The 21,190-nt window shown below is 42.5% G+C and overlaps 2 protein-coding genes across 2 annotated transcripts in view; both read left to right on the forward strand.

The window, feature by feature from the left end:
- Positions 1-10,752, forward strand: part of pard6gb (par-6 family cell polarity regulator gamma b) — a 51,221-nt gene extending 40,469 nt beyond the window's left edge. The window contains exon 3 of the mRNA XM_083762088.1: positions 8,919-10,752. Coding sequence (XP_083618214.1) covers positions 8,919-10,066 — 1,148 coding nt within the window. The 3' untranslated portion in view covers positions 10,067-10,752. The remainder of the gene's footprint in view (positions 1-8,918) is intronic.
- The window catches only part of LOC310865336 (tyrosine--tRNA ligase, cytoplasmic-like), a gene marked incomplete at both ends in the record, with an annotated part of 229,853 nt that overhangs the window by 55,852 nt on the left and 152,811 nt on the right, over positions 1-21,190 (forward strand). The gene's annotated exons all lie outside the window — the stretch shown is intronic.

Raw genomic sequence — 21,190 nt, forward strand, 5'->3', positions numbered from 1 at the left:
GGCTTCACAGTGGAACAAAGACTTTCCTTTCTCGTTGGCTTCATTACCGCAAGATCAGCATGGTGCTGGCGAGAGGGAAGCCAGAAGCAGATGTTAGCTACTTTAGCTAACTTCTGGTTGTTCTTGCTGTCTAAATACCGTTGGTATACAACCTCACTGGACACAAGGCATATACTGTAGCTACATCAAAAAGGTGTAATGGTAAATGTTTAGAATGTAAAGTATTGGATGTACAGATAGGCCTACAGAATCTAGTAGTGCAAGAATTGTGTGATACGCGTAGCTTTTAAATCTGGCAACGACAACGTGTTTGAAGTGTTGCAAAAAGTGTGCCCAAGGTTGTTGAAGGCTACCAAAATGCCAGTGGCTTGAAAGATCTTGCCTTCTTTCAGTTTAAAGTGCAGTCCAGGCCTGTTTGTGTGTTCAACCTGTTCTGAAATATATCTCCAATTACACCAAGGCCTTACATTCCACCGATGTGTCTTCTTGCACAGACACATACACGGGTAGAAACAGAGAGCAGAATTTAGAGCAGTCGCCCACCCCGCTCTCCTCTTCACCTTTGACCCCTGAACCCTGACCTCATAATGTGGGTTGTGGGTGGGAGCTAGGTCAGGTGGGCTCAGTTGAGCCTTTTTTTCCACACAGCTAATTTATCGGGGTGAGTTCAGTTGGTTGACCCTTGAGGACAAGATGCAGTGGTGGAAAGTACTTTTACTTAAGTACTGTACTTAAAGGGTAAGACCACTTTTTTTAAGGTTTGGGTTGTGTAGTTACTTTGCCATGATGCAACTCCAAATGTGGACAAGAAATAAAAAATAACTGCTCCAGTGATTAGAAATTGATAATTCAAAATTTGCTCCTCATTGACTTACATTGTAGCTAAAACAGCTCTCAAAGTCACTCTTTTAGTACGTAAACAAACACAAACAATGTTGATTCAGACAATATAGAGCATCACCAAAACTCATGCTGTTTTATTTTTTCATAAAAATGTTTTCTTCCTGTTGATTTGTCCATTTTATTGGGAAGAAAACCCGGACTGGATCCGTGGATCTGGATCCAGATCTTCAAATAGTAAAATCAACAGGAAGAAAACATTTTTATGAAAAAATAAAACAGCATGAGTTTTGGTGATGCTCTATATTGTCTGAATCAACTTTGTTTGTGTTTGTTTACATACTAAAAGAGTGACTTTGAGAGCTGTTTTAGATACAATGTAAGTCAATGAGGAGCATATTTTGAATTATCAATTTCTAATCACTGGAGCAGTTATTTTTTATTTCTTGTCCACATTTGGAGTTGCATCATGGCAAAGTAACTACACAACCCAAACCTAAAAAAAAGTGGTCTTACCCTTTAAGTACAATTTTGAGGTATTTGCACTTTACTCGAGTATTTCAGATTTCCAGTACTTTTACTTCTACTCCACTACATCTCTGAGTCAAATTTTTTACTTTTACTTCACTACAATTATTTGAAAACTTTAGTTACTCGTTACTTTGGCGATTAAAGTAAATAGCCGATCTACAAGCTCACAATGCGTTGCGACCTTGTAGATCGGCTATTTTCAATAGATTTTCTACGCATTTTGAACTTATGAAATGGGACATTCTGCAATATGAATACTTTAAGTACATTTTGATGCCGATACTCTTGTACTTTTACTCAAGTACATTTTCAATTCCGTACTTGTAACGAAGTAGTTCTAAATTGCAGTATTGGTACTTTTACTTAAGTGAAACAATTGAGTGCTTTTTCCACCACTGAAAAGATGTACAGTCTGTATAGCACAGTAGAATTCCGTGTCTTTTCATTCATAATCATAGTCTGTCCTGATCCACTAAGGCCTTGAGCAAGTTCTCATGGTGTACTACTACTCACTGATAGTCCTGGCTAGTTGACCACACAAAGTTATTCAGTATTTAAGTGAATTAATGTCTGTCTCTGTCAGCATTTAACCATGCTCCTTGGCTGGATTTGCAGTAGCATGCCATAGCTTTTGGTTAGAACGGAATGAAGGTTTGTGGCTAAATGCAAACTGCGTGCGTGTGTGTGCGTGCGCACACGTGCAATTATACCATTTTATTATAAAACATAAAATAATAACCGATGAAAAATGGAAGTCCAATTTAATCACTTGTCATCTTCTGAGACTTGTTTTGGCCGTATAGGCTACAGATGTCTGGATCCAGCCGGCCTTTGATCGGCAGGTTCACATTGGCTTAACCACCATTCTTCAGTGAGATACGGATTAGTTTTGTCAGGAGCCATTAGAGTAACCTGTGTCTGATGGGCCAGACGGGGATCACTGAGTCTACAGCGGCTGTACCAGAATCCAGTGTTGTTTTTGGCAGTAAATTTCTATTTTAGTTTTAGTCTATAGTTAGTTTTAGTCTCTTGAATAGTTTTAATTTAGTTTTAGTCACCTGGAAGTTAGTCTAGTTTTAGTCGACTAAATGTCATGAGATTTTAGTCGACTAAATCTACAGCTGATTTAGTCGACTAAAATGTATTTTGGCGGGCCTTGATGCCGTCGCAATGGCTGATTTTACACTTGCTGAAAATAGTCGATCTACAAGCTCACAACGTGTCACGCTGCGACGCATTGTGAGCTTGTAGATCTGCTATTTTCAGCATGCAACCAAGTGTAAAATGACTTGTACTGGATCTCTTGTCCACTAGTCCCTTCCTGACATTTTAGTTTAGTTTTGTTGACAAAATCGACAGTAGTTTTAGTCGACAAAATCAACACTTGCCAGAATCCCTGTGCTGTGTGTCTGTCTCGCACTCTGCTGTTCTGGTCCTGTAAGCTGTAGAAACCGATGCGTCATTCCTCTGTCGCTCCTTTTTGAAGAAGTGATCAATGACCTAATGAAATCAGACTGGTCTGCCTGAGGAGGCTTATCCACTCGAGCCCTATATACACTTTGTCGTACAATGACTAGCGAAAATGGCTGATCTACAAGCTTGCATCGCATTGAGCTTGTCGATCGGCTTCTATACTATGCCAGCCAGGTTGAAGTAGTTAAGTAATAAATAATAAACAAAAAATTCCTTTATCTTTTATTTAACTATAAGGGAAGATAATATATATATATTTTTGAATAATAATAAAAAATAAATGATTTGAGATGTATAATGAAGTAAAGCAAGGGACAAACTCTGCTCAGAATGGTACCTTTGTTCACTCTCGAGGCATTCTGTCTCTCGCTAAAAGCACGATACCTGCCAGGCGCCGGAATGCAGTCAAGTAGCATAATAATAATAACGCAACATACTGTAGCATCTAATCTTGCAATGGAAAAACCCATCTGAGATCTACTCCTAGCGAGGCTCGCTGACACGGCTAGTATATCCCATGCTTAGAGACAGACGGACACACAGAGAGAGAGAGTTCTGGTGCCAGCGTCTGGTTCTGTTACTGGATATCCCATTCCTCTGGCGTCCGAGGGTTCTGGAATCTGGGGTTGCTCTGCAGACTTGTGTTACCAAGGGAATGTACTTCTAGCTTTGCTTTGGTCTCATGTGCCTGCTGTGTTTTTTTCCCCCCTCACTTCCTCTCTGTAGCAAGCATGTCACACCCATAAAATCAGTGATAAAGATGAAGACTATGCAACTGCGACGCTAGACATATCAAGACATCTCGAGTGCATGCTGGGTCTTTAGGCTTGTAAAAACTGTTCCTTTAAACCTACAGTATTCTCCTAGTCTCATGTAGCCAGATGACCTCCTACTGATGGTCTAGTGACGTCTGTATTCACTGTTGGGAGGGACTGGATGGAAACAATTTGGAAATTAAAAAAAAAAAAAAAAAAAAAAGACCGACTTCAGGGTGTTCCGTCAAGTTGCGCTGGCGGTGATATGATTTGTTGTCGGCGGTGGGAGTATGTTTGTTTGCGGCTTGTCCATTTGCGGCCACTATTTTAGCCACTACATTGAATTTAGTTTCCACCAGATGTATCGGTCAGCATAGATCGTCCGGCCCACGAAAGAGTAGTAAAAATACCAATAGATTTCTATGGGTTTTTCCACTGCATCTGTGAAACATATTACTTAGAAGAATCATAATTATTACTCTATGCGTGCATTTCTGTCTGCATCTTTCCAAGTGACTGCAGGACCCATGCTTTAGACAAGGTAAGGGCGTGGACCGAGAGGGCGTTGTACCAAGGACCTGTAATGAGACTCGGCAGCGCTCCCACCAATATGGTTCCCATCAGGGAGACTTGCACTTGTGGCAGAAATTCCAGGCCTTCAGCAAATGCCTTGTCTGGATTCAATCAAAACAACTTCTGCCACGACGTACACACTAAACTAAGAATACCTACCACTCCATACTTTGATGACATTCAGAAGCTTTCACGAAAAAAAAATAGGGGGGGGGGGGGGGGGATGAAATTGGCATTGTTCTAGAAACACATTTCACCACAGCCGGACATTGAAGGAAGGTATTTTCCAGACTTATTCTTTCCGTCAGCCAGTTAAAACACTTTCACTTTGCAATGGCATGGCACGTGTTGGCACAGCCAGAGACATTATGTGAAAGTCGACCTGCTTGTCTTGCATTTATGTGGTTTCTGGGGGTCTCTGGCCTTCCGAATCCCTCGGAGGCCATCTGCTTCTCCACGTGGGGGCCGCAAAGCGGCGACCGACCGCAGTTTTCATGTCAACGTCGTCTGCTGACTGAGTGCTATTTTCAATTGACCGTTCCCCTAACACCTCCCTAACCACACGGTGTGTTTTGCAAAGCGTTATTGGAACAGGCTGTCCTCCTGTGAGTTAAAACTCTTGCACAGGATGCGGGAGGAAGAGGTAGAAAAGTGATGAGTCAGGGCCTTGTATAGCGTGATTTGTACTGTACTTGGTTTGCGTGCCGAGAATAGCCAATCTGCAAGCTCACAATGGGTTTGCGGTGCGCCATGTTGTGAGCTTGTAGATCCGCTATCTTCAGTGCACAACAATGTATGAGGGCCGAGACACACTTAACACTCCCACTGAGAAAATGTAGCAGAACAAGAGAAGAATGCTATGAATGTCCATTACTTTTTGCTAGTGTAGTGCCATACTGTGCACAAAACCTATTGTCTTTATTGTCACTGTAGGAGACATACAGTACAACGAAATTCCGTTTAGTGCAATCATAACATACAGCAGTATCAACGGAGAGAACAAGGACAAAAAAACAACTTCATGGAAAAAAGCAACTTCATGGCATAAAACTGTTAGTTAGTCCAGTCCAGTCAAGTCATCTCAATCCATTAATAAGAGCATTATAATGCACCGTTAAAAATAGTAAAATACACCAAGTACTACACTAAGTACTTTAAAATATTGAATGTGTTCTATACACACACACGCACGGGTGCGCACGCACGCACACACACACACACACACACACACACACAGAGACACACACAGCTCTATTGCTTTATTGTGTAATGCAGGTGTCCCAAACAGTAGGGTAAGCATGACTCATTCTTCTTGCCATGGAAGCAGTGGAACCGATGCACTCGCCTTGGGGACCGCCACTTCCTGTCACAGGGTGCTTTGCATTGGCCAGATTTCCTGTTGGCTGGAGAAGAGGGGGGGGGGGAGCTAGAGAGATTATTTAACATGGGGCTCTTATCTCTCTGTCTGTGTCTCTCACTATATCCATCAAAGTGAGGGGAGCCTAATGCATTTTATCCTCTCTTAAGTTTGTTCTCCTTATTTGTGACTCCCCAGAGTAAATAAGTGCTTGGTGTTCCATCAATGCTCAAGTTGGGCTCCATCTTTTCTCTTCTCTTTTTCTTCTAAATAGTCAAAATGAGGCCACAGTACTGTAGAGATAAAAATAACACTGTCTTCGGTCGACTAAAACTAAGCCGAAAAATGTTCGTCGACTACCTTTTTCCACTGACGAAAACTAGGAATGGAGTAGTGGACAAGAGATCCAGTATAAGTCATTTTACACTTGCTGAAATCAACTGTAGATTTAGTCGACTAAAATCTTATGATATTTAGTTGACTAAAACTAGACTAAACACTAAAACATTCCAGGTGACTAAAATGTGAACTAAATCAACTATTCAATGGACTATGACTAAAACTAAAATCAACATTTGCTGCCAAAAAACACTGGTTGTGTTCTTGTTGCACTAGAAACTTGGTTGAGGTGTAGTTGAGGTGCTGCCTGTTCAGAGGGGAGGTCACTAGCAACTCCTACTGGTTGGTTGAGGACGTGTAGTTCAGGTGCTGCCTGTTCAGAGGTTGAGGTGGAACTGATAGTGGGAAGATGGTGTGAACCTCGGCATGCGTTTCGTTATCTCAGTGAAACCAGTGGCTGGTGACTATCTTTCTACACAGTAGTATACTTTAGTTTAGTTTATTTGAACATCTTACATCAGCAAAGAAAACAAGAAACGGCCCCGTGAAGGTGATCAAAAGGCATGGGCTGAAGCTGAAAAGCTTCCAAGTGCCCATCCTTCTCACAGCACAGCATTTGAGATACTCAGTATAGTTATCAGTTTAACAGTACATTAATCAGAGACACAAAAACCCAAACAAATAACAACCCTACACCCAACCCACACCCGTGTCACCGTAGAGATGCACCAGATGTTCTCCAAGGAGACATGGATGGATTCTTCTTGGTTTGGGGCCCAGTTGTGGAATACATGGGAGTAGAATACACATCAAGAGGTTTGGCAAATTAAGGAACTATTCATGTTAAGAACAAAGGCTTTAAGATTTCTAAGACTACATGAATATTATTATATAAGTAGTAAGAAGAAGATGATGTATGGACGTATGTATGTATTGTAGGTATGTCGGTTAGTCTGTATGTATGTGAGTCATGTATCAGTTTGTGCAAAAATGATTGAAAGAAAGAGATGCATAGTGATTACGACATTATTATCGTTTCATATATATATATATATATATATATATATAAACGGGTCCATTGGTTCCATTTGTACACTCTCAGAGTTAAATTAACATTGATTTACAATATAAATCAGGGGGTCCCAGAGATAGAAATGACATTAAATGTGCGTCCGTAGACTAATGCATGTCAAACTGGGGGTTCTTTAAATGAAACAGGTTGAGAATCAACATCAAAATTCTTCTCTTATGGGGGTCCCTGGCATGTCTTTTTCAAATGGGGTCTCTGGGCTCATTTGTGTCAATTTAGGGGTCCTTGACATGAAGGAGTTTGGGAACCACTGCTCCACAGGTCAGCAGTAACTACATTTGGGGATACAATTAAAAGCAACCAACATTTGGGACAATAGAGCGCCGAAGTCTGACGTCACTTTCAGTAGAGGGCGTCAGTCCCCAGGTTCATGTATTTTTTTAGTTGCATTGAAATCGCCATAGGAGATTGCTTCATATAAGAACTGTGTTTGAAAAATGAACATGTCATCCCGGCCGCTTCACTCATAATGGATATGAAGAATCAACTGACTGAGAGAAAACGCTAATGTTACTGGTACTGAATTAGTTACATTTTCGATAGAAGCAGACTGTATCATATATGAGTGACTGACTGTTGCAAACGATACAGAGACACCTCCCTGACAATAACGCAGAGACAGCTTGTTTATTTTTGGACCACAACGCTTATAGTAGACGATATTAAGATCACCCCATGTTATTCTCCATAGAGAAATTATTTCCGCGAACCAGGGGAATCGAAGGGATGAGCGAGTTACGTCAGGACTTCGGTGCTCTATAGTCTTTTTGAACATTTTGAACGGACACAAAACGTATACATCTCACTACTAGTAATGTCACTGAAAGTGATCTAGTTTGGCTTAGTGCAGTGAATATGAATCTTCTCCTTGCGGTTTCATTCCAGAAAGGCAATCGAACGTTGAGTTGAATTACCCAGACTTTTGGGCATGCATGTGTGTGTGTGTGTGTGTGATCTATATGTTTGGTATGTGATCTATATGTTTGTACGGCAGCTGCATTAAGTAGCTCCTCGTTGGGTCACCTCTGTCAGTAGTGAGCACACATAGGAAGGTTCTGCACACTCAACACACACACACACACACACACACACACACACACACACACACACACACACACACACACACACACACACGCCATGTCAGGATTTCATTAGCAGCTGTATTTATTGGCACAGCTGAACTTGAGCTGCAAGAAGACGCAGATAAAGCTGACGTGCACTCATCATGTCATCGTCTTAACATTTTAACACGTGGTTTACGCTTTATTATAAAATATTATAGGATCCTGCTTTATGCTGAGGAGGAGGATATAAGGCCTGTTAATGGCTACAATAACATCATGCATTGTCAGGATAAGGAATGAAGACCCATATATATATATATATATATATATATATATATATATATATATATATAAATGAAACATGGCTAATGGCTACAATAACACATTGTCAGGATAAGGAATGAAGACCCATATATAATATATAGATGAAACATGGCTAACGTGGCTCTCACAGACGGTATTTCCGAGCACATCTGTGTGTCAGGCCCCGTGAGTTTGCAGAGGCAGGAAAGTGTCTCTCGCGGCATGATTTACTTGTGTAGACAGAGCTACTGAGCTCCTTGTGTACATTTCTTCAAGAACTCGTTCCAGCACGTCAACGTTTCTTTGCTCGCATTTCATTTGTTTCATAAGCAGCAACATTATTTTACTTCAACCACTCCCTGTTTTGTTCATGCCATCCATTATTGGCGAAAATGTTCAAAAATAGACAAAATAGCAGACCTCACGTGTGACTTGATCTCTATTTTAGAAAAGGGGCTTAAATGGTTAATGTGAATTTAAGTACTATTCATTTATTGAGTAGAGCATGAGTTGTGAGTTGAACATGACTTACACGTTCTCAATATTTTTTCTTCTTCCTCCCTCTCTCTCTCTTTCTCTCTCTCTCTCTGCAGAAGAGGTCGACTACGCCAACTTCGGCACGCTGACGCGCCGGAAGAAGGCGGTGGTGGCGCTGCGGAACAACGACGTGAACCGCAAGCGGCCGCACATCCGCATCGGCATGCCGCAGGACTTCCGGCCCGTCTCCTCCATCATCGACGTGGACATCCTGCCCGAGTCCCACCGCCGCGTGCGCCTCTACCGCCACGGCTCGGACAAGCCTCTGGGCTTCTACATCCGCGACGGCACCAGCGTGCGGGTGACGCCGCACGGCCTGGAGAAGGTCCCGGGCATCTTCATCTCCCGCATGGTCCCGGGGGGCCTGGCGGAGAGCACGGGCCTGCTGGCGGTCAACGACGAGGTGCTGGAGGTGAACGGCATCGAGGTGACGGGCAAGTCCCTGGACCAGGTCACGGACATGATGATCGCCAACAGCCACAACCTCATCGTGACCGTCAAGCCGGTGAACCAGCGCAACAACGTGGTCCGGAGCAGCCGGATCTCCGGCAGCTCGGGCCAGTCCTCCGACAGCAGCGGCTCGGCGGGATACTGTACGAGCTTGTCCGCGGCCACGTCCGCGGGGATGATGAGCGTGGGCGCCGCCCACGGCTACCCCGACGACCTGGAGAGCGACGACGACGCCGACATCGTCATCGAGAGCAGCATCAAGCGGCCGTCGCGGAGGTCCAACGCGTCGGTGGCGTCCGACGTGTCGCGCGTCGTCGCGCATCCGCCGGTCCCCGCCGCGGCGGCGGCGCCGGCAGCGGCCCCCCTGCCGGAACCTTCCCCCAGCCCGCCCACGCCGCGGCCCGCCTCCGTGGTCTCCACGGCCTCCTTCCACTCCCAGCCCAGCCTCAACGGTGGCTCTCACCACCACCACCACCACAGCAGCCTCAGCTACCAGCTTCACAGAGACCTGAACCTCAAGCATAACCCCCACCCACCACCACAGTCCCAGTCCCACTCCCAGTCCCACTCCCAGTCCCACCACCACCAACACCTGCACCACCCTCAGCCCCAGCACCACAGCAGCAACCCGGCTCTCCGTCACAGCAACGGCAGCCTGCACAAAATCCTCAGCTCCCTGAAAACGGACCCACGACACAGCCTGGCACTGCCCAGGGGCGGGGTGGAGGAGGACGGCACCGTTATTACCCTATAATACGCACACACAGACACACACACACACACACACAGTCGAACACACAGAGTCAAACACGTGCAGGCACACACACTCACTCTCTCTCTCTCTCTCTCTCTCTCTCTCTCTCTCTCTCTCTCTCTCTCTCACACACACACTCACACTCACACACACACACGCGTGTACAGAAATATCCCCACTGCACAGAGACTTAAAACGGGAACATCCCAGGTTTGGGTGTATGAGAGTATGAGCGCCATCAAACTAATTTTGTAACTTTAGTTTTCTCTTGTTTTTTTGTTTTTACACGATAAAAAAGGTAACAAGAAATTGTAAACCAGGAAACAAGGAGAGTTTGTTCTGCATTCTGTATTTTTTAAACGTTGTCTGTGTCTTACTACAGAAGATTTGTGCGTATGTAATGGACATCGGGACAAGTATGCATTTTTAGGCGAGTCCGTCGTATCTGAATGTGCGTACAGCCTCTTACCCTTAGTGACCACTTTTAATACAATCCTCTCATTCTTTTTACTGGGACCAACTTTTGAGGTTTTGTTTATGAACTTTTTATTTTAAAGAGTAATTCTATATTTCTGATAAAAAATGCTGTGTAAATGTTCTGAATTTCTTATTCTTAATAGTTCTTTTAAGTGTTTTCTGATTAAATCTTTGTATCTGCTCCAATAAATTATTCTAAACCTAACTAATTCACAGAGTATGAATAAATGTGTAAATTACAGTTGAGTTCATTTTCCTTGCAATTTAAAGCTTCCATCCTTTGAAAGCTGCGGTTTTCTGTCTCCTGACAGTTAAAGATGGAATGCCACAAATTTTGTATTTTGTCTATGAGGTGACAGTACTTCATTAGACACGGCCTTGATGCCGTCGTAATGGCTGATTCTACACATGCTGAAAATAGCCGATCTACAAGCCCACAACGTGTTGCAGCACTGTGTTGTGAGATGTGTTGTGAGCTTGTAGATCTGCCATTTTCAGCATGCAACCAAGTGTAAAATGACTTATACTGTCCGACCGACTCGATACCTGGCACTGCACTCCCTGTGGGTGTGGAACGTGTCGAATGTGAAGTCGGTGGTTCAAACGGTTCTCGAGTTACGTGCATTACAACCGTACACGCACACACAAAGACGTGGCGCATTTATTGTAGGAAGGATGTTGTGTATAGGGTGCAGTCGGTGCTAACATTATTTATAGCCTTTGATTTAATTCATAATAAAATATTAAATTGGAACCACTGCTCATGATTTAGAAGACAAAAGCTAAGACATCACTATTTTGGGCAAGAGAGATGTAGGTAACACTAGATCGAGATTTATTTTCATATTGCAAACCCATACCCGTGTATACCTTTTTAAAGCTACAATCCATGACTTTCATGTCCTCCTGACAAAAAGGAACCAAACATCCAACAACGTGGTTTTGGTTCTTTCACAATGAAAGTGCTCGAAGGCCTCACTCACACGTAAGACACACGCAAGACACACTTGTGTCCTGTGTGTTGTGTGTGTGTGTCATGGCCACCGCAATGCATTTCCAATGGGAGTCACATGGTTTGAAGACACAACCTTGTTGCGGGGGGGAGGGCAGAAGACAGCCATGCACCAAGTTGTGTCATGAAACCATGTGACTCCCATTGGAAATGCATTGAGGCGTCCATAACACACAGGACACAAGTGTGTCTTACGTGTGAGTGAGGCCATAACCAAGCTCAACTCCGTAACGATGAATCTATGATGAATTGAACATGGTGGGCCCTATTGTAAACAAGTGTAATACTTTATGGTGTCGTCCACAGTTAACAGTTTTGTATTGAGTTGTGCTTGAAATGTACTGTATGATTCTCCAATCTCATCTGTTACATACATACATTCATCAATCAATCAATGCAATAGAAGTTGGCAGTGGTGGACAGTAAATAAGTACATTTTACTTACAGTAAGTACTGTACTTCTCAATACTCAATACTTCTACTCCACTACATCTCAAACACATTTTACTTTTATTCCACTACAATTATTTTAAAACTTTAGTTACTTTGTAGATTTTGATTATTATTACAAAACATACATTAACCACTTGAGCCCTAATATACATTTCCGCCATTTAACAATAGCCGATGGGTCTGTCTACAAGATGTGATGCATTGTGAGCTTGTAGATCTGCTATTTTCAAAATGTTTATTACATATTTTATACATTTGAAAATATGTAAAATGGGAGATTCTTGCATGATGACTACTTTAGTCTTTTGGTACTTTAAGTACATTTTGAAGCCAATAGTATTTTAAAAAGGTAAAGTTTTGAATTCTGGACTTTTACTTAGTACCATAGTATTTCTATATTGCAGTAGTGATACTTTTACTTTAAGTAAAACATTGAGTTTCATAACCAAACATGTGGAAATAAATAACAGACACCAAACAACATCCATCACAAAACCAAAAGCATTCTCTATAACTCAAATAGCGAGGACAGTTGCCACAACAATAAAACAGTAAGTGTGGGTCCGCCCCTGAGGCATGCTGGGAAATCCTTCCAAGTCGAACTGGCGCACCATGCTACACAGCCCCCACCTGAGGGCATGGGGGCTATTCCCACAATACCAAGGGCAAGTGGACAGACAGTTGATACCCGGCGCACAAGGTGGGGGCCACTCGTCCAGGGGAGGGAGGGGGGGAGAAAGAAGGAGGGGGAGAAGGAGAGAGGAGAAAAAGAGAGAGAAAGAGAAGAAAAATGCGGCTTTACTGCAGCCATTTATGTTTGATGTGTGCAAGATTTGGTCACCTTTGATGCTTTTGGACAGGGACAGACGGGATTCGAACCAGCGGCCCTATGTTCTTGAAGGTCTCCCATTCAGGGCAGTGTCATAGTGACATAGATGCCCTTATATGGACACAGCCAGACGCAGTGTGGGAACCCCTCTCTTGGTAGAGATGCCGGACAAAATATCGGCTTTAGGGTGGCCAGGGTGGCATACTGTAGCGTAGTTGTTCCTCCGGGCAATGGTGTGACAGCCAGGGTCTGCACTGCAGCGCTCGCCCTTCCAACGCCAGTGAAAGGTCAAAGGTGGAGTCGAGATGAAGGTCAGTCAAGCAGCCATCTGGACCTATGGATGCGACAGATGTCTGGAGGCCCATTACAATTGTAGCAGGGTAACTTGGTAGTCTTGGCACCTGTTAACTTCAGTGTTGTTTTTGGCAGCACCATTTGATTTTAGTTTTATTCATAGGCCTACCACTCGCTGACCAGTGTTCAGAGCGCAGATGCTTCTATCGTTTTAGCCTGTATAGTTAGGTTGTCGTTAAAGGACCACTTCACCACTTTTCAACCCATCTTCATATAATAGGTCCTCACTAGCCTGAGCTAACGTGTTAGGTTTTTGGTTCTAGAGGGGCGGGGCGCGGCTGAGATTTGCGCACGCCCTGATTGGATCTCATCGATCTGTCCGTCACCCCCGGCCCCTCCTCTCCCCCCTAGTGCAGCGCTACGTCACATCATTTGGAGCGACGCCCACCCGGAAGGGTTGACTCCCAATTTTAGACCAGAGCGGCCAATGCGTTCCTCCAGGCTTTCAATTTTTGCACCAACAAAAATGAAAGCCTGGTACCGAGGCTAGGTCCTCACTAATAATCATGAAAAAATGGCGCAATTTTTTTCTACTCGGTCTGTGTCTCATAGGAGGGCTGTGGGCAGTTTAGAAACCATCTTCCAGTGACATCATCGGTGGGGAATACAAGCTAATAGAAACTGCAGGCTTTCTAGTCCTGAAAAGTTGCAATGCGAAAATGGAAGCCATCGTTCTCACGATAAAGAAAATCTAAACATTTTTGTAAAAAAATCTTGTTTAAAAAATAATCTGCCTAATGATGATGTCACTGGAAGACGGTTTCTAAACTGCCCACAGCCGTCCTATGAGACACAGACTGAGTAGAAAACAATCGTGCCATTTTATCATGATTATTAGTGAGGACCTATTATATGAAGATAGGTTGAAAAGTGGTGAAATAGTCCTTTGCATTCCGCATTTTAGATAACAAGTTTTAACTTTGAACCTTGAACTCTCAAATCATTAAAAGTTCTTAATCTTCCTATTGAGTTCAGAATCATTAACAGTGGGTCTCCCGTCTCTCCTATATAATAGTCTGTAAGTGTGAGAGATCCTTGGTTTGATTCCACTCAGTAGTGGAAAAATTACTCAATTTCTTTAAATGAGTTTAGTAAAAGTAGAAAGAAACAATGTTACAAATTTAGTGTAGCCTCAGCTGAGAGGCGAACCCGGGACCTCGTGTCAACAAGGTGTATACGTTACCAGTTGACTATTAGAGAACTAAGCCCGATAGGAAATCAAACACAGTCACAGACTGACCAGACAGATTTATTTCACTGTCAGGTTTACAAATAAAATATATTCAATAAATGTTTATTTTGTAGACTTCTTTCATTTAGCCTACCTATTGAACCGCTAGGCAATCATCATCACCACAAACTGAATTATCATAAAAGTATGTTTCGGACTGACTCTCTTTTCATTGTGTTTTTGTCATCTGTTGTATAAATCCACTAAAGACATTTAGTTGTAATCATTCATTCCACCGAGATGTAGTGGAGTAGAAGTAAAAGTAGGCCTGCTGGAAATTGGAAATACTCAAGTAATGTACAAATACCTCAAAATTGTACTTATGTACAGTACTTTTTTTTAAACAATGTATTTATTTTCCTTTTTTTTACACACAAATGACAATACAAACATACAGAAAACAACAATGAACATTACGAGACAATACAATTACTACTACTACTACTATAAAGAAAGCAAAACAACAATAACCAAAAAAAACAAAACAAAACAAAACAAAACAACAACAGCACTACTCCTCTTCAGCTCCATCCATTAAGTGTGACAAATTATTGTTCGTTATGTATCTAATAAAACGGCCCCACACCTCCTGAAACACTTCTTGTTTGTCCTTGAGAATATATGCAATCTTTTCCAAAGGTAAACATATCGACAGTTCCCTGAACCACTGTGTAATACTCGGTTTGTCTGGTCTCTTCCAGGTCAATGCTATCATTCTCTTAGCTTGTAAAAGACATATGTCTATAAATATTTGTTCATTACGCTTTACGCTAGGGACAGACCCTCTGGGTATAGACCGAGCAGGAAGAACTTTGGTTCTGGTACAATATGTATTGACAAAATTTTCTGTATTTCCTGCCCGACCTTCCCCCAAAATTCCATCAACTTTGGACAGGACCATAGACAGTGGAACAATGTGCCTCTTTCTTCACCGCATCTGGTGCATACATCTGGAATGTTACAATTGTACTTATTAAGTTTAACTGGTGTGATGTACACTCTCATAACTTATGTACAGTACTAAGTAAAAGTACTTAGTTACTTTCCACCACTGCATACGTCCATGCAGCTGACCTCCCCATTGGTATTTGGTGGATGGGATCCTGGCAGCCGCAGGTGTGTTCTGGTCCTCTTGATTGAGCTGAGCAGGACCTAGAAAACAGGACCTAGAAAACAGGCTCCTGCTCAGCTCAATCATGGGGGGGGGGCGGGCTCAATCAACGGGACCAGAACCATACCAGAACACACACTCGTCAGATCGTCTTGGCAGAGGCGCAACACAGACCGAACGCTAGGGGGGGATATAGGCGCCGCCGAAAAATCCGCCCCCCCCCCCGTCCCCCCCACCACCCTAGGGGATGGGGGGGTCTAACCACAAAAACGTGGGGTTATGGTTAGGGTTTGGGGTCGGACTACAGAGAGGTTGTTCCAGTGACTCAATGTACATACAAAACTGCGTTTTGGCACAGTTATTATTATTATGAATTACCTGGCTGTGATTCCTCCTCCTCCTCCACAAAAACGTGGGGTTATGGTTAGGGTTTGGGGTCGGACTACAGAGAGGTTGTTCCAGTGACTCAATGTACATGCAAAACTGCGTTTTGGCACAGTTATTATTATTATTATGAATTACCTGGCTGTGATTCCTCCTCCTCCCCATTTGTCTCAAAACGTAAAAGTTTAACCACATTATCAGCAGCGCCTCGAACAGGTCAAAACTCACTGACCATCTGATCTGTAAGTTAGCCTATCCTATATAAAATGTACAACACCTGGGAAGTTTTCAGGAGAGGATGTTTTAACATCAACATGTAGTTAGTGTTAAACCCATGCAAATCGAGAGGAAAGAAAAACCTGCAGCGCCTTACCTGGTGTTTGTGGCATGTCATGTGGACGCTCTCAGTTTTTTAAATTAATATTGATTATCAATTGGAGTCCCACTGCTAGAAATGGCATTAAAATAGGGTCCGTCTGAGCTGTATAAATCTTCTCTTATGGGTGTCCTTCTCTTCTCTTCAAATGGGGGGGTCCGCAGGCTAATACGTGTCCATTTGGGGGTCCTTGACATGAAAAGGATAAAGTAAATCCATTCATCTACTGATCGTCTTACCAAAAGTGGTGCGTGACACCAAAAGTGCTGACCTATTGAATCCTGTTCCTGTATTATTAGAATCATTACAGAGTGCAAAGCACATTGGGTCACTGATTGCGGGCCAAACCATTTTGGGATTTAAACAGGGGTGGATCAAATATATGCTTCAAAATATATCGCGTTTATGAACGCAGGATTTCAAAAGTATTACTCCTAAGATAACTTTGGAGCCAGGGGGGATACAGGGGGGGACCCCCCCAGCCAGGGGGGACCCCCTAACTCATCTGGGGGGGACCAATGTGGCGCTGGCAGCCTGGCAGGGGATTCGTCCCCCGCGTCCCTGCGGTTATTGCGCCCCTGTGTCTTGGTACAGACTACTACAGAGCGCCCCCTTGTGACTGTGGATAAACGTGTTCTTCTATGATGTTGGATTTCGTCTCAGGGTCAGTGATCAAATAATGAATGCATGGCGTGAAAAATGGGTTACAAAATCGTGGGATAAAAATTATATATATAATTTATATATTAGAAATATATATAATCGTACGGGTGAAAATCACCGTGTTTAGTGTTCTATGGTTAAATATTAAATTTGTAAAATTTGTAAAAGAAAAAGATGGAGGGAGGGAGGTTGACAACTGGCACACGGACGACAGTAGGCTACAAAATAAATTAGGCTAAAACGCTTGTTGTTAATTAGCATTGATTTGACACCTCATGTTAGTGTCAGACACTAAGGTTACATGGTAGGAGGCTCCGAATGCAGATACACTCCCCTAGTCTAGAAGTAGGCTTCAAGCTGCTGCCCCCCCCCCCCCCCCCCCTACCTACCTGCATGAGACGGTCAGGTCCAGCCTGGGCCATCTCCGAGCCTATAATTAAATTGTAAAGTAAAATAAACAACTTTCAACGTGATATTCCACCTTGCGTCATGGTAGTTGAGTTATCAGTATTGGGAGTTAAAACCGCTAAAAGACAACGAGAAGTTAGGTTACATCAGGAGTTTTCTAGCTTTTCTTAACAATTGATTGGATTCAGGTGAGTTAGCTGCTTAGCATTAAGTGTGTGTGTCATTTTACTTTTACTAGGCTATTTGACTAAGCAAAACAAAAACTATTCGGGCGTTTTTTGTATGAGGTCAAGTGAAGTTTGTATTAGCTGCCTGTCCATTTGATTGTTGTGATGCTAATGTTTGCGTTTGTGTGTGTGACTGTGTGCGTGTGTGTGTTTGTGTGTGACATATGGACCCTTTTGTTTTTGTGTGTGCATATTATGTATTCTGAGATTACTTGCTACTTTAATGTATGCAGTTCTACCATTATCTTATGCCAGTAATTATGACATAATTTACAGTAGGCCTAATAAAACATAACATTATATATATATATATATATATATATACACATACTGCATTGAAACCGGTGTGTACACATAGTTTCTTTATGGTTTGGATCAGAATCAATTAAAATGCTAATTAAATCCTAATATGTTCTACACCAGAATGCTATGTGAACATGTCACTGCTGTTGACACTGGGAGCTCCACACAGCTGAAGAAAGTACAGGCGAAGCTAGCCAGATATACTGTATGGAGGATGGAGGATGGAGATGACTGCAGACAGAGGACTGACTAAAGAGAGGGCTCTATCTCTCTTTGATGAGTTCCGAAGTTTGACACTGCCAAGTCAAGTAGCTGACTGCTCAATGTAGGAACCTTTTCTTTTTCTTCTTTGCTGCTGATGTTGTATCTTGTGTTGTACGTGCTGACCTATAGCGTCTGCTAGGTCTTCTGAGGCCGGTCACTGGGTCTGCCTCTTGATCAGACAGTCAGTGCGCAGACACACACAGCTCGCAGTGTTAGCCAGAGTCGCAGTTTATAGTTTTAAAGGCGGCTGTTTAAAGGCTAATAATTGTGAATTTCGCTGCAGGCCTTATGCAGGTTTATGTACAGTAAAAAGTTGTAGGTCTACCTGTCCGGGTCTACCTGATTACTGAAAAGAAACATAGGCTATCTGTCTTCATGGATTGATGGATATGACGAGTACAAAATTGAGCAAGAGTCAAGACATTTGCTCACCAAGGAAGCCGGTGCACAAATAATAAACATAGCTGACCAAATGAAAAAGACCGTTCATTATGCAAAAGTGAATAAGTGATACAACTTTGAATATATACTTTTGTTCCACAGTTGTCCAAGACTCCAATATGCAGTCTACAGAACAGATAGGCTACCATCTACCATCCATCGAGTTAGCCTTGCAGCCAGCCTTCATCTGTCTGTCTTTGCATATTGCCCCCAGGCAGGCAGAATAACAGCAGGTAAGCTACAGGCTATATAGCCTATAAAAGTATGTGAATGAAAAACAATGATTAGGCCTACATAGGCTACAAATGTTTAGATATCAGGAATAGCATAAATACAATAAAAAAAAACAGATGGTTTGGTTTACAAACCAGATAAAACGAGGTAGCTTTTACTAGCTTATTGCAGGTTAGTGGTTAGTAGTACCCATGATCCACCACTGCCCTACAAAAAACAAACCCTTGGCAGGTTTTCCTTATTTAACTGCCACTACAACTACATTATTATTGTATCATTTAGTCCAGTCAGTGGTTCCCAAAGTGGGGTCCGGGGACCCCCAGGGGTACTTGAGGGAGTTCCAGGGCGGACCCTCCCAATGTATGAATGAATGAACCATTGTAAAGCGCACTTGGAAAAGCGCTATAAAAATGCAATTCATTAACCCAGCTAAATGATAATTTGGAACCAAATGGTCCCTTGTGTGTCTGTAACTCAGATAGTGTACAAATGGAACCAACGGGTCCATTTGGTTCCATTTGTACACTCTCAGAGTTAAATTAACATTGATTTTACAATATAAATTGGGGGTCCCAGAGATAGAAATGTCATTAAATGGGGGTCCGTAGACTAATGCATGTCAAACTGGGGGTCCTTGAAATTAACACCTTGAGAATCACTGCTAGAGCTGTAAAAATCTTCTCTTATGGGGGTCCCTGGCATATCTTTTCAAATGGGGGTCCGTGAGATAATGTGTCAAAAAATAGAGTGTCAATTTGGGGGTACTTGACATGGAAAAAGTTTGGGAACCACTGGTTTAGTCATTTATATTCTTGGTTTTGCTATTTGCTAAGAAAGATGGCCTGTACCTGCAATCCATTTTGGGTTGCAGGCCTATAGTAGAGGTCAGCACAGCAGACTCGAGATCTAGGTTCAAGCTTGCTGTTTTTTTGTTTTATCCCCCGGGCCGCCCTGTTGCCCATGTATATAATGGACTTGAATCACTAGATAATGCTGTGTGATCGTAGGTGAATATTTTGAAGTTGCTTGTTTCTTTCTTTTTATTGGATGGCTGATATCTGAAAAGCAAATAAGATATGCATAAATTAGCCTTACCCATCCGGAAAATATACAATTGTATTGCTTTATTAGCAAATCAGTGGATTTTAATTTTTACTACACAATTACAAAAAGAGAGAAGTGTTTTTCCTCACAAACCATGTCATTCCACATATGAACAGCAGAGGTCAGTCTAAGCCCACTAACCAACCAGTCAGAAGGAGACCAAAAAACCAGTTAAGGTTCTTATAGACAGGCACATCTGTATTGTATTGCTTTATTTCTAGACATACCCACAATTTGTTCTCCTATGAATTGAGTTCAAAAGGGTCATATGATCTCTCTCTCTCTCTCTCTCTCGCACACACACAATGATTTATAATCTGCAGAAATTCTGTCTTTCTGCTTCACGTGTCAATCAACATGCATAGAGCTTTTCCCAGAGTTTAAAGTTGCTCTTCTCTGATCTTGAGAGAGAGTATGGGCTGTGATTGTGCATCTACTTAGAATAGAGTCACACTCTCCTCCTGCAACATAATGTAATTGTTGTTGCTCCATTATTTAATGTATGTTTCATTGAGTCACATGTATGATGATCAGAAATGAGTATGGAAGTAGGAAGTAGTTAATCAAGTTAAAAGTAAAACCCAGCATAAGTATCAGGAAAGCTTTTGCTGAAAATGGCAGATCGACAAGCTCACCAGGCAGGCAGACGCGTTGCAGTGTTGTTATTGGCAGCACATTTAGATTTTAGTCTCTTGAGTAGTTCATTTCATTTTAGTCACATTTTTACCACAATTTTTAGTCACCCGGAATGTTTTGGTGTTAGTCTGGTTTTAGTCGACTAAATGTCGTGAGATTTTAGTCGACTAAATCTACAGTTGATTTTGTCGACTAAGATGTATTTTGGCGGGCCTTGATACCGTCGTAAGGCCTAATTTTACACTTGCTGAAAATGGCAGATCTACAAGCATTGTGAGCTTGTATATCTGCTATTTTCAGCATGCAACCAAGTGTAAAATGACTTGAATCTCTTGTCCACTAGTCCCTTCCAAAGATTTTAGTGTAGTTTTTATTTGTTGACGAAATTGTTGGTATATTAGTCTTGGTTTTGGTCACCATAGCTTAGTTTTCATTTAGTTTCCAATTCGTTTTCGTCAGTCAACACTGACACGTTGTTGCATTGTGAGCTTGAAAACAGAAAAAAAACGCCAGGATTGAGCCCTGAGGGACTCCGGTTACCCATGTGGGATTTAAGTGCTTAATGAATAAAGGAAAAGGAAAACAGACTCTGGATGGATGGAGAATTCAGTTTGAAG

The sequence above is a fragment of the Protomyctophum parallelum genome, assembly GCF_964188405.1.
Source record: "Protomyctophum parallelum genome assembly, chromosome: 1".
Taxonomy (NCBI): Eukaryota; Metazoa; Chordata; class Actinopteri; order Myctophiformes; family Myctophidae; genus Protomyctophum; species Protomyctophum parallelum.